At 42.7% G+C, this 14780-nt stretch overlaps 1 protein-coding gene across 5 annotated transcripts in view; it reads left to right on the top strand.

The window, feature by feature from the left end:
- LOC110557746 (ST18 C2H2C-type zinc finger transcription factor) overlaps positions 1 to 11218 on the top strand; it is a 340314-nt gene extending 329096 nt beyond the window's left edge. For all 5 annotated transcript variants that reach the window (XM_060385906.1, XM_060385907.1, XM_060385905.1 and 2 more), the window contains 3 exons: positions 3578 to 3681; positions 6239 to 6382; positions 8789 to 11218. In XM_060385906.1, the coding sequence (XP_060241889.1) occupies positions 3578 to 3681; positions 6239 to 6382; positions 8789 to 8929 (389 nt within the window). In that variant the 3' untranslated portion in view covers positions 8930 to 11218. The remainder of the gene's footprint in view (positions 1 to 3577; positions 3682 to 6238; positions 6383 to 8788) is intronic.
- Positions 11219 to 14780: the final 3562 nt, after the last annotated feature.

Genomic DNA, 14780 nt, shown 5'->3' with positions numbered 1-14780 from the left:
GTTCTTTTCTTCTTGCTAATGCTACTGTATTGCATACTCCAACCTGGTTGTCTCAGCCTCTTGACTCACCACAGGAAGAACTACTTGGTGCTGTGGCATCTTATTTTGTATGTGAATTATAGGAATCAAACTCAGGTTGTCCAGCTTGTGCAACAAGCACTTATACCTCCTGAACCGTACTTCTCACCCTGATAACCTTTTTTTTAAGTTCTGTTCCCATGGTCATACTTCTCAATAAGCTCCAGAAACCATTTATTATTGGAGTCTTCCAGATCACATACCATTGATTAAGTAACTGTGTTCTTGTGAGTCAGCTGTCAAATGCAATTTTAAATTGTCTGAAATCATGAAGTTAAAAGAACTGAAAATTATGTGGGCTCACAATTTTAGAGGTCCTAGCTATGGCCACTGTGGGCTTGTGCTAAGGCAATACATCATGGTAACAAAATGTACCAGAGCAAAAGCACTCACCTTATGACCATGAAGCATGGAAAGAAGAAGCCAGTGTTTCATAACCCCTTTAAGGGCATGTCCTCCAAATGCCCAGAGCCCTCTGCAGGGCCAAACCTCTTAACGTCCACACAAGCTCCCCAGAGTGCTACCCTAGAGACTATGCCCTAACTTATGGGCCTTTGGACATCATTCAAGATCCAAACTATAGCAATCATCTTCATTAACACTGAATATCAGGGAAACATAGTCTTAACTGAATCCCATACCAATCACTCACTTAAAGAGACTTCTCAAACTCATAGCCAAACTTTGGGCAGAGTGCAGGGAATCTTACGAGAGAAGGGATAGACAGAAATACCTGGAGAAGATGGGAGCTCCACAAGGAGAGCAACAGACCCCAAAAAATCTGGGCTCAGGGGGTCCTGCAGAGATTGAAGAATCAACCAAGGACCATGCACAGAGAGGACCTAGACCCCCTGCTTATATGTAGCCCATGGGAATCTTGGTCTCCATGTGAGTTTCCCTAGTAAGGAGAACAGGGGCTGTCACTGGCATGAACTTGGTTGCCTGCTCTATAGCATAGTAAAGCCACCTCACCTCAAAAGCATCCTTTAACATACCCAAAACTGAACATTTAATCATCCTACTGAACTGACCCCTGTTCCTTCCCATCATGAACACACCCATTATAGCTATACCACCATAGCTCTTTCCTTCTCACATCCCCTATTGTAATCCATGACAAGTAGCAAATTCTGCCTGCACACTGTATTTTGAGACCATCTCTTTCCCTTACTTCTTCTTCCATGGCCATGGGTCATGAGCTAAGATAGAACCAGGAGAACCAGGACACCAGGACTTCAGGAATAACTGCTCAGCTCTCTTCTAGATTCTGCCCTGTCTCATTACCTGTTATTTCTCCACAAAAATCCATATGTGGTTTTAAGTTCACTCAGATTGCTGGAGATGCAGCTCAGCAGTGTAGCGCTCGCTTTGCATGTACAGGGCCCTTCATCATTTGATTTCTCGCACCTCAAGAAGGAAAGAAAGAGGGAGAGAATGAGGAAGGTACAGAGGGAGGGAGGGAGGGAGGGAGGAAGAGAACAAAGAAAGGAAGGAAGGAAAGGAGAGAGGGAGGGAGGAAGAAAAGAAGGAAGGAACGCTGGAAGACTGATGGAGAAGATAGAAAGTGGGGAGGGGAACAAGCAACTTTTTTGCCTTAAAATCCTTCCCAGGACCCTACTATAAATCCCATGAGGTCTTCATGACCCATGCCCATAGTCCATCTTCTTCTAGTGCTGGGAGCACCTCCTTCTCCCCTCCCTGCGTTCACTTGCTTTGTTTCCCTCACTGGGGTACTCATCTCACTCATGTCAATTGCTCGTATCTCAGTGTCTGCCTTCTTAGTTTTGAAGTCCCACTGAGAATATTCTCCAGTAAGGTGCTTACAACACTCTGCTTGGTGCAAAATACTTCAGAACTCTCTATACTTTTTCTCTGTCTCACCAGTTATTTGAAAAAACACCTGAAGTGAGATTATAGGAAGATAGAGAGAACATTGTGTCAGAGAACGTAGCAGAGGGCCTTTGCAGTTGGGGCTGACAGTACTCAAAGGCATGTCACTGAGAACCCCTTCTTCCCTAGCTCCTGCGAATTACCTGCCTGAGAGAAGACTGCTTTCCCTACATCAGCCCGCAGACTATGATACTTCGAAATTCAGAATTGTTCTCTAGGTCTCACAGACCTCGTCTCATGGAAGCAACATGGCTATGTGACATTGGGCCTCTGCCCCATCCACTGTCTGCTGTGGAGCTGTCTCAGACTGTTGCTTCATATTCACACTGATCTAGGAACATCTTGGTTGCCTTCCCCTTTTTTAATGAATGTCAGATTCCAGTGTGAAGTCGGTCTGTTGCATGCTTCTCCCATGCACTTTGGCCCATATATGGCCCTCTTTTAAACAGCCTAAAATATAGCCACCTGTTTTATAACATTGTATGTAAAATTTCAGGTCTTATAGGGAGTTTTTTGCTTCATATTTTATTATTACAAATTATCCAAAGGCTGAGCAGATTGCTTCATGGTTTAGAATGCTTATTGGTCATGCGTAGGATCTCACCTCCGTTCCCGGTACCACATTAGGCAGCTCACAACTGCCAGCTCCAGGGGAGATCTAATGCCCTCTTTTCACCCCCACAGGCACCTGCACTTACATGTGCGCACGTGCATGCATGAGCGTGCACACACGTGCGCACACACCTCACACACCCTCACCCCCACACACATTCCTCTCTGCTGTCAGCACTAGTATAGACCCGTTTCTCCAGACTACTGAGATTAACTTCCGTCTAGACTGTGGTGTTCTTAACTACCTTTCCCAAGCTCTCAAGTGTGTAAAATGTATTTACACTCACTCTACAAAACAATGATGGAAGGTAACACCTGTCACACTGGACACTGTTCCACCATCTGCACCTTATTGCTTTCATTCTCACACACAGATACTATGCATGTTCACAGAAATCGAAGCCGAAAGATCAGTCAGTAACTAAACGCAAGAACAACAGTCAAGCAGTGTTCTTCCTCCTAACTACCCACGCTGCCTTGCCAAGTCCACACAGAGAAATGAATTCTGTGCTCTCAGTCTCAGCATCATCTGCCGGTCGCCACAGCTCTGCCTCTAGGGTCACCAAGGGGTCACCTCAGCTAAGCAGACTACATTGCTGGGCATCCCTGGTGACCTCACCATCCTTGTAGCAGCTGTGTAAGAGGGTGCACCGATTTGAACGCTGTTAGCTCATTTCCTTTCGGCCAGGTTATTTTAACTTTAGAGGCACGGCAGTTCCACATATGAAAAGAGTGCGATGGGATGAGCTGGTAGGGACCGTAAGTGAGGGCACTCCAGGAGCACAGTGGAGCCATGTGGACGCTAGTGCCTTTCTGTTCCGTTTTCTTAGAGAGCAAAATAAATTGCAAAACTGTTTGTTTGTTTGTTTATTTTTTTATTTGGAATCCTAATGTAGTTTGGGTAAAAACATTAACCTAAATTCACATTTTTAAACATAAAATAACCTGTTGCTAGCCTTGTCTTCTGTTTTCAATGTTAACTGTTAATTCTTCACAGGTATCGATGGTGATGAAGAAATTAGGCATTTGGATGAAGAAATAAAGGAACTGAATGAATCCAACCTTAAAATTGAAGCAGACATGATGAAACTTCAGACCCAGGTTAAAAAACACTAATTAGTTATTTCTAAAGTAATTATAATCTCTAGTGGGAACAAAACATTGAGCTTCCTCAATCTTGCTGCTTTCCTGATACTCTAAAGAAATGTTTCTCTGTGTCAGCACTTAATTGTAAATCATGGATGAGTGGCTGGTGTCTTGGTGTCTGTGGCTACTCATTCAGCACCAGTGGGCAGTGTTACTCTGGCCTCTCCCTAGCCGGCATAGAAGCCCCACTTCGGGAGCAAATAAAGCTGACAACCATACAGACTCCAGCAGAGCATGTGATACTTTATAGAGAACTGAGTCACAAAGGCAAAGAGTTCTTGGTAGTACTAAAAATGCAAATGCAACATCAAACTCTTTAAATGTAATTCCTCTAGAACAACTTCTGTGTATGCTAAAAGCAGATCTTCTTGTACGTGTATTTCATACAAACACTCCAAGGGATATCTTACATCTAAACCACTGGAATTAAAAGTTCAGTTCATCCTCTTTGCCTTTCTGAATGGGGATTGAGAGGAGAAAACAGGGAACAGGACAGGAGCCTACCACAGAAGGCCTCTGAAAGGCTCTACTCTGCAGGTATCAGAACAGATGCTAAGACTTATAGCCAAACTCTGGGTGGAGTTCAGGGAATCTTATGAGAGAAGGGGGAGATAGTAAGACCTGGAGAAGACAGAAGCTCCACAAGGAGAGCAACAGAACCAAAAAATCTGGGCACAGGTGTCTTTTCTGAGACTGATACTCCAACCAAGGACCATTCATGGAGATAACCTAGAACCCCTGCACAGGTGTAGCCCCTGCCAGCTTAGTATCCAAGTGGGTTCCATAGTAATGGGAACAGGGACTGTCTCTGACATGAACTGATTGGCCTCTCTTTGATCACCTCCCTCTGAGGGAGGAGCAGACTTACCAGGCCAAAGTAGAAGACAATGCAGCCACTCCTGATGAGACCTGATAGACTAGGATCAGAAGAAAGGGGAGGAGGACCTTCCCCATCAGCAGACTTGGGGAGGGACTTGGGTGGAGAAGGGGGAGGGAGGATAAGATTGGGAGGGGAGGAGGAAGGGAGCTACAGGGGATACAAAGTGAATAAAGTGTAAGTAAAAAAATAACACAAAAGAAAACACAAAAAAGAAAAGAAAACAAACAAACAAACAAAAAAAGTTCAGTCCAGGATTTTTAAGATGCTAACCCAAATTCCGTTATTGAACATATAGCTTGGTAGTGGATTTTTTGTCCATCCATGTACAAGACTCTGGGTTTGAACTTTGGCTTCTTAAAATAACTGCATCACAACAAGTTAGAAGTGGAGAAATAAGACCAAGGAGAGGGTAGAGGATTGATCCTTCACACTGAATAGCCTGTTTCCTCCTTTTCTCCGCCTCCTAAAGTATAAGCTTTTTCCCACTGCTCTCTCAGCAGTCCTCACCTGAGTATTCTCATTCCTCTGAAATAGTCTCTTCATCCCATCTTCTGAATACCACAGAAGCCCACAGGAAAAGCTTGATGCTCCCATGTGGAAAGCACGATGCGCCTCTTGAAACCATGAGCACAAAACACACAGCCTCTTCTTCATGGAGCTTGATCTCAGTGGGGAAGACAGACAAGTGTTTGTGTGTGTGTGTGTGTGTGTGTGTGTGTGTGTGTGTGTGTGTGTGTGTGTGTAAAATCTGCCATAAGAAGGAGGGATTTAATATTAAGGATGGTCAAGTCCCAAGAAGAAGGAAATGTCTCAGCAATGATTTGAGACATGAAAGTGTTAACCAACTGTGATGGGGGAAGACTGTTTCAGACAGACCAGAGCAAAGGCCCCTAATCGTGAGAACGCTGGAGCTTGCAACCATGGAGGGACATGGCTGGACGTAAAATAGCTGAGTGGGGCAAGTTACAAAAGGGCACTAGAGATGACACTGGGCTGTCCACATAGGACAACTTAGTTGATGTTGGTGACCTTGGTGTTTACTTTGATGGAATGAGGAGCCCCTGAAGGGTTTGGGATTTAAAAGTAACTTAGTCGTGTTTGATGTACATTCTATCTTGACCTTGAAGAGACAAAATTTGGTAAAGTATTGAGGAGGACCAAAAAGGGACTGTGTAGAGCAAAGCTGACACCTATGAGAAATGATACCATTACACCAATGGCTGGCCACATCACAGGTGGATAGTGGCCTCATCCTACATATTTCAAAAGAAATTCTCAGTGAGCTTGAAGTCTGAGAGAAAGAACCCTGAGTATGGGCAACATTTAAGTTGTCATTAACTGCAAAGAAGCCTGCAACTGGAGCAAGGTTAGGGAAAACAGCAGGTTTATTCTGGGGCATAGTGACTTAAAGCTATCCACCGTCCAGTCATGGAGAGAAGCTAGCCCTGCAGTTCATGGAAAAGTCTGTATTGAAAGTACAGGTCTGAAGGTGTGAATCCAATGTGTAGAGTAGAAGGGCAGGGCTGCAATGTGGGATGGAGACAGCCCTTGCACTTATCTCTAGTCACAGGTTTCCCCCAGAGAGCTTGCAAAGGCCTCAACTGTGCTTCTCATGTCATACCTCCGTTCTAGATAACGTCTATGGAGAGCAACTTAAAGACCATAGAGGAAGAGAACAAGCTCATAGAACAGAGCAATGAGAGTCTACTGAAGGAGCTGGCAGGGCTTAGCCAGGCTCTCATCTCCAGCCTTGCTGACATCCAGCTTCCACAGATGGTAAGACCAAGAGCAAGGCTCTGCTGTCCCGTCATCCACCTCAGTATCTTTGTTTCATTGTCCCATGGCTGAACTGTCAACAGTCACCTACCCTCGATGTATTCTCATGCTCAGTGATCTCCCTATCCAAGAACATGATAAACACACATATTCAGATAATTGAAAGCCAGTGACATTCCCAAAAGCCAGCATTTCTAAAGATGAAGCTTTGCTTGATGCTGTTTTATAGTAATATAAAAGCTGGAGGCAAGAGCCCACTCACTGAAAATATGCTTTGAGACAGAAAATGCTATGCAGCCCTCATCATCATCCACCCAACTCGTGAACTGTAAGATAAACAGTTCCATTCCCAATAAACTCCTTGTAATATCCAACTTCTTTCATGGAACATGGATGTGGCTGAGGCATCCCTATTTTCAAAACTTTCGCATGCAACTATTTAGAATTCACAAAACGTTACATTTTCACAAGTATAAATCAATTTTTGGAGATGGAGATGGGTTGTTGATGGCTGTGTTGTTGATTAACTTCCTCACAGCCTATATTCTTAGACCAGACCTGCTAGTTAACATGTAAGAAGGCTTGAAGCAACAGCAATGTAATAAAAATCATAACATTTAGTTGAGTTTTGCTCAAAATACTAAATTTCTCAGTTTATCCAATTTTCTAACACGAAGTCTTTATCTCACCCAATCCTAAAAGTTTCTTGACCAAGAAAGAAGGAAAGAAAGAATAAAAAGTTTAACTTTGGCTACTGTCAAGGAGACTATTTGGTGTTATTGTCTTCCATTTTGCTGTTTTTCTAGCTCCTCCTGGAAATGTACATTTCTTGTATTTTCCTCTTTGTCAGTGTCACATAAAAGACTAACTACAAGATAATTTGTATGTAGCTACCATCCAGGGACCATCCGAGGTGCTGTCGCAATGATTATAGACCTGATCACACGAAGCTCCCCAGTGCACTGAACACTTAAAGAGTCTCCAGCTGGAGCAGAGAAAGGCCTGGCTTTATCCGCTGGGCAGCCAGAGTCTTTGTCCTGCTGCATGAGCCTGTAGGAAGCACACCCACAGCAGAGGTACAAATCAAAAGGGAGCAGTCACAGTAGATGCTGCACGCATTCCCGATCCGAATTCTGCTGGCCACACCAAATCGTCTGCAGCTCTCGAAAGCTTACCTTGTAAACAGTAGCGATGATAGTCCTCTTCTGTGCACCTAAGCTATTTACTCATTTTTAAGCCCTTCCTTCCAAGCACCTTGTGAAGTAAATACGGCGTTTACCGTGGGTTTTCACAAAGGTGGGAACAGGGAGGCCCCATCCATGGCATGCATTTCCTGCCTCTTGGGCATGTAGTTTATACACAGCTAGCATGTACCCATTTTAAAACATCTTACAGGGCTGGAGAGACGGCTCAGCAGTTAAGAGCACTGGTTGCTCTTCCGGAGGACCCAGGTTCAACTCCCAACACCCACATAGAGGCTTAGGGATATTACACCATTTCCAGGGAATCAGACACCCTCTTCTGGCATCCACAGGCACAGGGTACACATGCAGTGTACAGACATGCATGCAAAGCATCCACATACCGTGTGTGTGTGTGTGTGTGTGTGTGTGTGTGTGTGTGTGTACATCACCCACCATCATGGCATTCCCCTTTAATCCCAGCATTTGGTAGGCAGAGGCATGTAGACCTCTGGAGGTTCAAGGCCACACTGGTCTACATAGAGAGTTCCAGGCCAGCCAAGATTACAAAGTAAGACCCTGTCTCAAAAAACAAAACAAATAAATTTCAAAAATTAAAATAGTATATTGGGCAAAGAAGATGCCAAAATACCCCCAAGGGTAAAGGTAAATAAGTCTGGCCCTTGTGATACTGATATTCTCCTTAAAGAAACAGAGAGGATGAAATGAACAGAGTTGTGGTAGTAAAAAAAAAAAAAAAAAAAAAATCTCGATCACAATTATTAGTGAGAAACTGGCTTAACTCTAAAACTCCTACCATTCCAACCTAGGAACCTAGGACTGTTAAAGAACTTCTTGGCACAAGCAAATCTTCATCCTCTGTGCATGCCTTGCACAGACAGCTGTCTTTGTACTGAGCAAGTGCAAAAAAATAGGCCCAGACTCTTTCCAAGACAAGAATGCTTGGAGACCTCTCGCTCGCAGCTCAATGCATTTGTTATATGGCTCCAGGTTGCCCCCAGTACTGTTTCATCAGATTTCTTTAATGCTATGAAATAAGGTGAACAGATAAACCCTGTATACACTCACATGTGTACGTCCTGTTCTGAACTGTGACAGTCATATAAACGCTTGTCTTCCTTGGCAACATTCTTCACTGTCTCTGGATCTTTGTTGGGGCAACTGAACCTTTGTAATTGGTTTCCATGTGCTTTGTCTCCATCAGGGACCAATCAATGAGCAGAATTTTGAAGCATATGTAAATACTCTCACAGACATGTACAGCAATCTGGAACGAGACTATTCCCCAGAATGCAAAGCTCTACTGGAAAGCATCAAACAGGCGGTGAAGGGCATCCATGTGTAGGACGGCTGTGTGCAGGAAGCAGAGGTCACAGAGGTCACTACAGCGGTGAACTCCCATAGATCTGCAGGGGCCTGATTTCCCTGGAGCCTGGAGGCTGTCCCCTGCGTTTATAATTGCAATATTGCACTAATTTTTCCCCAGCTGACATAAAAAAGAACGAAAAACTATGATAAACTCTTTGAATTAAAAGCAATGCAGTCAGTTATTAGATCTCATTTATTTTCATATCTTTTTCTTTTATTTCTTCATTGCACTCTTTATTTTGTAAAGTATATGTAAAATAAATGTGACATTTTATATTTTATTTATTACTAATCAAAGAGTTTTTTATCTTTTAACTGCATTTTGAAGTCTACCATATTTTTACAGGTGTGTTTATTAATTTATCTTCTAATAGGGTTTAAATAGAAATGCTTTTCTCAAATCACATATCTTTCTGGGTTTAAATGGAAAAAAAAAAGTATGAAGGAAATCCCTGTGCCAAGACGGCACTGTGGTCAAGTTTGGTTTCTACTGTGCACTTCTTTTTCCCGTGTGCTGGTTTTGTATCTGTAAACGGTTTCTGGTAACGTGAGCTGCAGAGGTATATGCAGATAAATGTCGCCCACTAGTGGGAGATGTGCACTCACAAAAGCACAGGATGCTAGCAAACCGTGCACGAAGAACCTGAGAGCAATAATTAAATAAAATAGTCAGCACAGTGTTCCACGTGGCTGCACGATTTTAATTAATATGAATTATTTCTTTGAACTGTTTAAAGCATAGCTTTTAAGTGAATCTGATTTGTCTTTTTGTTTATCAAGTCACACTGGCTAGCTGGCAACCCTTTCCCAAAATGAGAAATAAGCTTTGATGTGACCGCCAGGCTCTTCCTGCTGCATATTAGTACAATATCCAAGTGACAATATTGATGTAGATTTGTACTTAACAGATACAGACACATCCAGGTGGAAATTTTGTAGATACCATATCCCCTGAAATAGCATTTATCTTACTGGGTTGAGTGGAAAACAGAAGGCATGAAAAAAAAAATGTTATTCCAATCTGAGTGGTTACCTTAAATGTTGGTAACACTGGTCTGTGCTTCCCTAAGAAATAAGACAACTCTCAATTTGTTAAAACTCTTGAACTACAAGTGACACAAAGTACGCCCCCCCCCACACACACACACACCAGCACAGTCCACACATATGTGCACTAACAGGCACTCACCCACACATGAAATTGAGCCTACAATCTCAACTGTATCAGAGTTCAGTAGTTGCTGCAGTAAAGGCTATGTCTGTTTCAGGGACTGTAAAGTAGTTAAGCATTGTTTCAAAAGTTTTTTTATTTTTGTTTTTTTTTTATATTTAGTTTTGTTTAAGGAAAAGGTATAGACAACCAGCTAAACTGCCTTTTTGGTGTGCACACACATTTCATGTGCAGATGTGCCTCTGTGTAAAAGTACACATGAACTTTAGTGTGGGCTTAATTTTCTGTGCTATAACGAAAGTGCTTATTTTTTGAGTAGCCTCATGGATATTTAGATGTAGTGTGATGGCATTCCCGGGCTTGACTTCACTGTTAATACTGTCACCTGCTCAGACACACGAAAAGTGGTCCAGTCGCCCCACTCTCATGGAACCGTGGTTATTGTTCTGCATCCAGTGGCACTTACCTTTGGCTTGGGGTTCATTTGAACTCTCGAATCTTAGTTTAGTGAAAATGACATGTCTGTTCTTAGGTAGGAAAGGTGTTTATTTAACGCTCAATTTACAAAACAAAGCAGGTACTGCAAGTGGTGTCTACTATAAGTGGGACACAAAGTTTCCTATTAAAGTATGTCTTTGAACATTTTGCTACACGGTACTTCAAAGAAGCACACAAATGGGCTCACTTATTACAAAGACAGAAGTTTACTTTGCTAAATATTTTAACAAGTTTGTTATATATTTTATTTAAAGAGATCTCTTACAATCCAATGTATTTATTACTATAATTTCCATGGCTTCAGTTAATTTATTTGTGCTCACATAGTTTATGAAGTGTGTTGGTATTTATTTGCCTCCTCGGTACTTGTGTTTTGTGACATGCACTGAATTGTTTTCTTTTCAACTGTGTTAATGATTGATGCTGTAAATTGGGTCTTTTGTAAACAAAAAAGGCAATGATATATACATTTTTATTTGAAGTAGTTTGTTTGTATACTGATTCTCCAAACAATTAATATTTCTTACATCAATGCAACAAAATTGTGTTCAGTGCTGTACATTTGGTGTATGGTAGGAAATAAAAATTGATAATGAATTTTGCTGTGATATTTATTAGGCTGCGTTACGAGGACAGATGTCACTGTTTCTACAGCCCACAGCTCCTGGTACTATAGAAAGCCTCCAACACAGAGCAGTTCTGGCTTAACATTTTTGCCCACAAGATGAGCAGATTTGGTCACTTGATGATTTGTCAGTACCTTGGTGTAGCTCATACCTCCAAAATGGGATGTGCCTTTGCCTTTACTAGAGCTAGAAGGAAATTTACCCAGGTCTTATGAACAGCATGAGACATATTAGGCATCTTTTCCTAATACCAAACTTCTGGAGGTCCTAAATATAGCTTGTATTTATGCAAGGTAGTCAAGGAAAATGTAGATAATTCTAGGCTACCTATTACCCTTTTTTATTATCTAAGTCCTCAGTAGTCTCTGTTTTTGATGGCCAGACTTACACATCTCTTAGAACTGGTTGTCCCTCATAGGTAATTAAAATTTACACAATGAAATCAAATTAACTGATGGGAAGACAGGATCCCAGAGGGAGCTGAGCTTAATTGGGTTGGCTTTCATAGAGCACCCTATACTTTCAGGCACTAAACTTGCATGAGATGCTCGTATGATGTGTTCTGGAAAAGTGATGCAGAGTTACTCAGCCTGAATTTTAGTTTCCCCTTTACTGAGAATGCTTTACCTTGTACCTTTTTTTGTTGCTGTCCGTCAAAAAGTAGTGCCTGCAATTCATGACATCAGTTTGACATAGAATTGTACCAATTCTGCTGGAACTTAGGAAGGAATGAGGAGCAAAATCCATTCTTTCAAGTCACAGATTTCTTTTCTGATCAGAACGCACTGGGGGCAGCCCACTTCCTTGAAGTCTTAAATCCCTGTTGGGGACAGTGAGAAAAATGATACACATTATGAAATGTCAGTACACAAGCTCCCGTGGAAACAATAGGGGGGTTTGTTAGTCAACTTCGATTTCCAGGAAAAGTGTGAGTTCCAGATTTGTTGAGCCAGTTTGGTAAAAGTCATGGCAGGCAAAGGAACCACAAATACAGACCTTGGATGAAAATCTTACACTAAGCAGTAAAGAAAGTGCAGGAAGAAGCCAGATGACTGGAGGAAAAAAAAAATCTGGGAAAGATTCACAATGTAAAGCCAGGCTTTGTGGTTCATTCCCAGAAGCAGCCTTTCCTATGCAAAGAAAGGCTGAATTTCAAGACAGGGTGTGGTTCAACATTAAACTTCCTGCATCACGTTCGTAAACACTTCTCTTCCAGCCCTAGCACCTTCCCTGAAAAGGCTTTACAAGCAGAGGGTGGGTAATGGATTCGGGTTTCCACTGGAGATAATTTGTTTAGCAGCGCAAATATCTCCTGCACCAAAGCAATGCAACTGTGTTCGGTGTACTCGCTGCAGGTGTACTAGGATGTGAAATCAATAAGGACTTTTTCTGTAGTCATTTTCTCTCCTTCGCCATTCCATACAAAAATTCTGAGGTCATTAGAACTGCAACTGACATGCTTCTCCTGGATCCAAAGTTCTGTGTGAAAAGAAAGGGACGGGTGGGTTTAGAAAAGAACTTGTTTTAGCACATAAGGATTCCACCACTAATGTTTTCTCTGTGTCTTTCCACACATTCCACCCACTTCATTGTGGTCTGCAAGTAGTGCCTTCTGTTTCCTTTAGCTCTCCAGCAGGTGACGTACAGTAAGCAGATTGAACTTGTTAATAACTGTCCACACTGTCATTCGCAGTCAGTGCTGCTTTGTACACTCAGAAAAGCCTCAAGTTTCTGGAGGCATATCACCATATCCAATGAAAATGATGAGATGACTGCTTCTCGGATGCGTTATTAGTCTCCCCAAGACTATAAGACTGGGCAGAAGCGCGAACCAGGTTCAGCCTCAGTTTATTTGGAGACTTTAAGTGTGGGGGGCAGGGGGGTGTAGCTGTGGATGAGTTTGGGCTTGGGGATGGGGATTGGCAACAGGCAGCAGAAAGAGCCTTAAAACAAGTTTCATGGGGACAGGAAGAGGGATTCATGAGCCAGAAGGGCCTGGGAGTTGGCACACAGGAGCCCATAAGAGCCTGGAGATAGCATGGGAAGGTTGAACTCTGGTAGGTTGGTAGGAGTTCATCAGGAACTAGGTGCCCTTTGCTAGAGCTCACTGATTATTGCAGGGGATAATAGTTTTCCTGACAAACGGGAACCAGGATCACAAGATTTCTGAGGAATGCTGAGCTTAGGTTTCTGTTTATTGGATAGCAGCCCTACTTTTTAGTCGGAGTTCTGCCTGACTTGAGCCCAGGCTGTCATTTAGGTCATTTCTTTTTCACCACTGTGACGGTAATACAATGGTAACTTCTGTGAGGAGATATATATTTGATTTCAGAGGCGTTGGCACATCATAGTGAGTAGGCCATGGCAAAGAAAAAAAAAAAGCCTTATCAATACGGCCACAAAGGAGAGAATGGGGAAATACAGGAAGGGACCAGCACGAGCTATAGCTACGGGGAAACACCCTCTTACAGTATATAAAGATATGCCTTCTCACAACATGTATGGTATAAGGAGATTTATTTTAGGGGAGGGGATGGGAGTTAGGACCTGAGTGAGACATGAGGGCAGAGAGAGAGAGACAGAGAGAATAAGAGAGAAATAAGAGGAGAGTAAAGGGGAAGTAAGAGAGAAGAAAAGACGAAAGACGACCCCGGAGGGTCTTTTATCCTGGGCCCCTGGTGGCTCTGGCAGCAAGTGATGACTTCAGAGGTTGCTAGGCAACCTTGAGGCAGACTAATGGAGCTGCCTCTATGCTAACACACCACAATGACATTTCTTCCAACTAGGCCCTGCATCCTACCTTTTTCCACTTTTTAGTAATGACATCATAGTAACAATCCATCTGTTAGGGCAGAGACCTCATGATCTTCCTGTCTACAGAAATGCCCTTATAGGCACACTAATCTATACGTTTATTAGCCCAACTGAGTGGACAATCAAAATGGACCATCACACCTACCAACCAATATTACTGTGTGCTCCTGAGCTCACTGTATTGGGCTCTAAAGCCACTTTATAAGTGGAATTATCACTATGTTCTTAGAAACTGGAATTGAGAAAAATAAAGAGCCTGCTGATGCCCCACAAATACGTTATAGGGTCAGGATTTAGCTCATCTCAGAACTGAATATGAGTCACTGTCCTGTTGGACATCATTCCTGCCACCAGCTCACCCCTCTCTGGATGTCCAGTTTCCTAACCTGGCTTGGTTCATGGAGTAAGAGATGATCGTTTACTCAACACTTTTGAGGAAGTTTTTGGAGGAAGCTTTTCTGTCGGGTCCAGAGCACACTCTTCTGAACATTTTTCTTATAGAAGTGTATCCTTAAAAAAAAACATGCTGTCTTCAACAAGACTGATGTACATGTGAACTCACAGATACTGTGATGGCACGCACAAGACCTGTACAGGTTCAAACCACACAAAAGCCCAGCATAGGGAGGGGAAAGTAGACACAAGTCCCATCGCTAGTCAGGAAACTCTTTGCAACTCATATCTGGGGAGAAACGAAAACTCAGTTTTCTCCTGGGGGG

Source organism: Meriones unguiculatus, chromosome 6 (assembly GCF_030254825.1).
Source record: "Meriones unguiculatus strain TT.TT164.6M chromosome 6, Bangor_MerUng_6.1, whole genome shotgun sequence".
In the NCBI taxonomy this organism is placed as follows: Eukaryota; Metazoa; Chordata; class Mammalia; order Rodentia; family Muridae; genus Meriones; species Meriones unguiculatus.
This window is presented reverse-complemented; position numbering and strand designations above follow the sequence as displayed.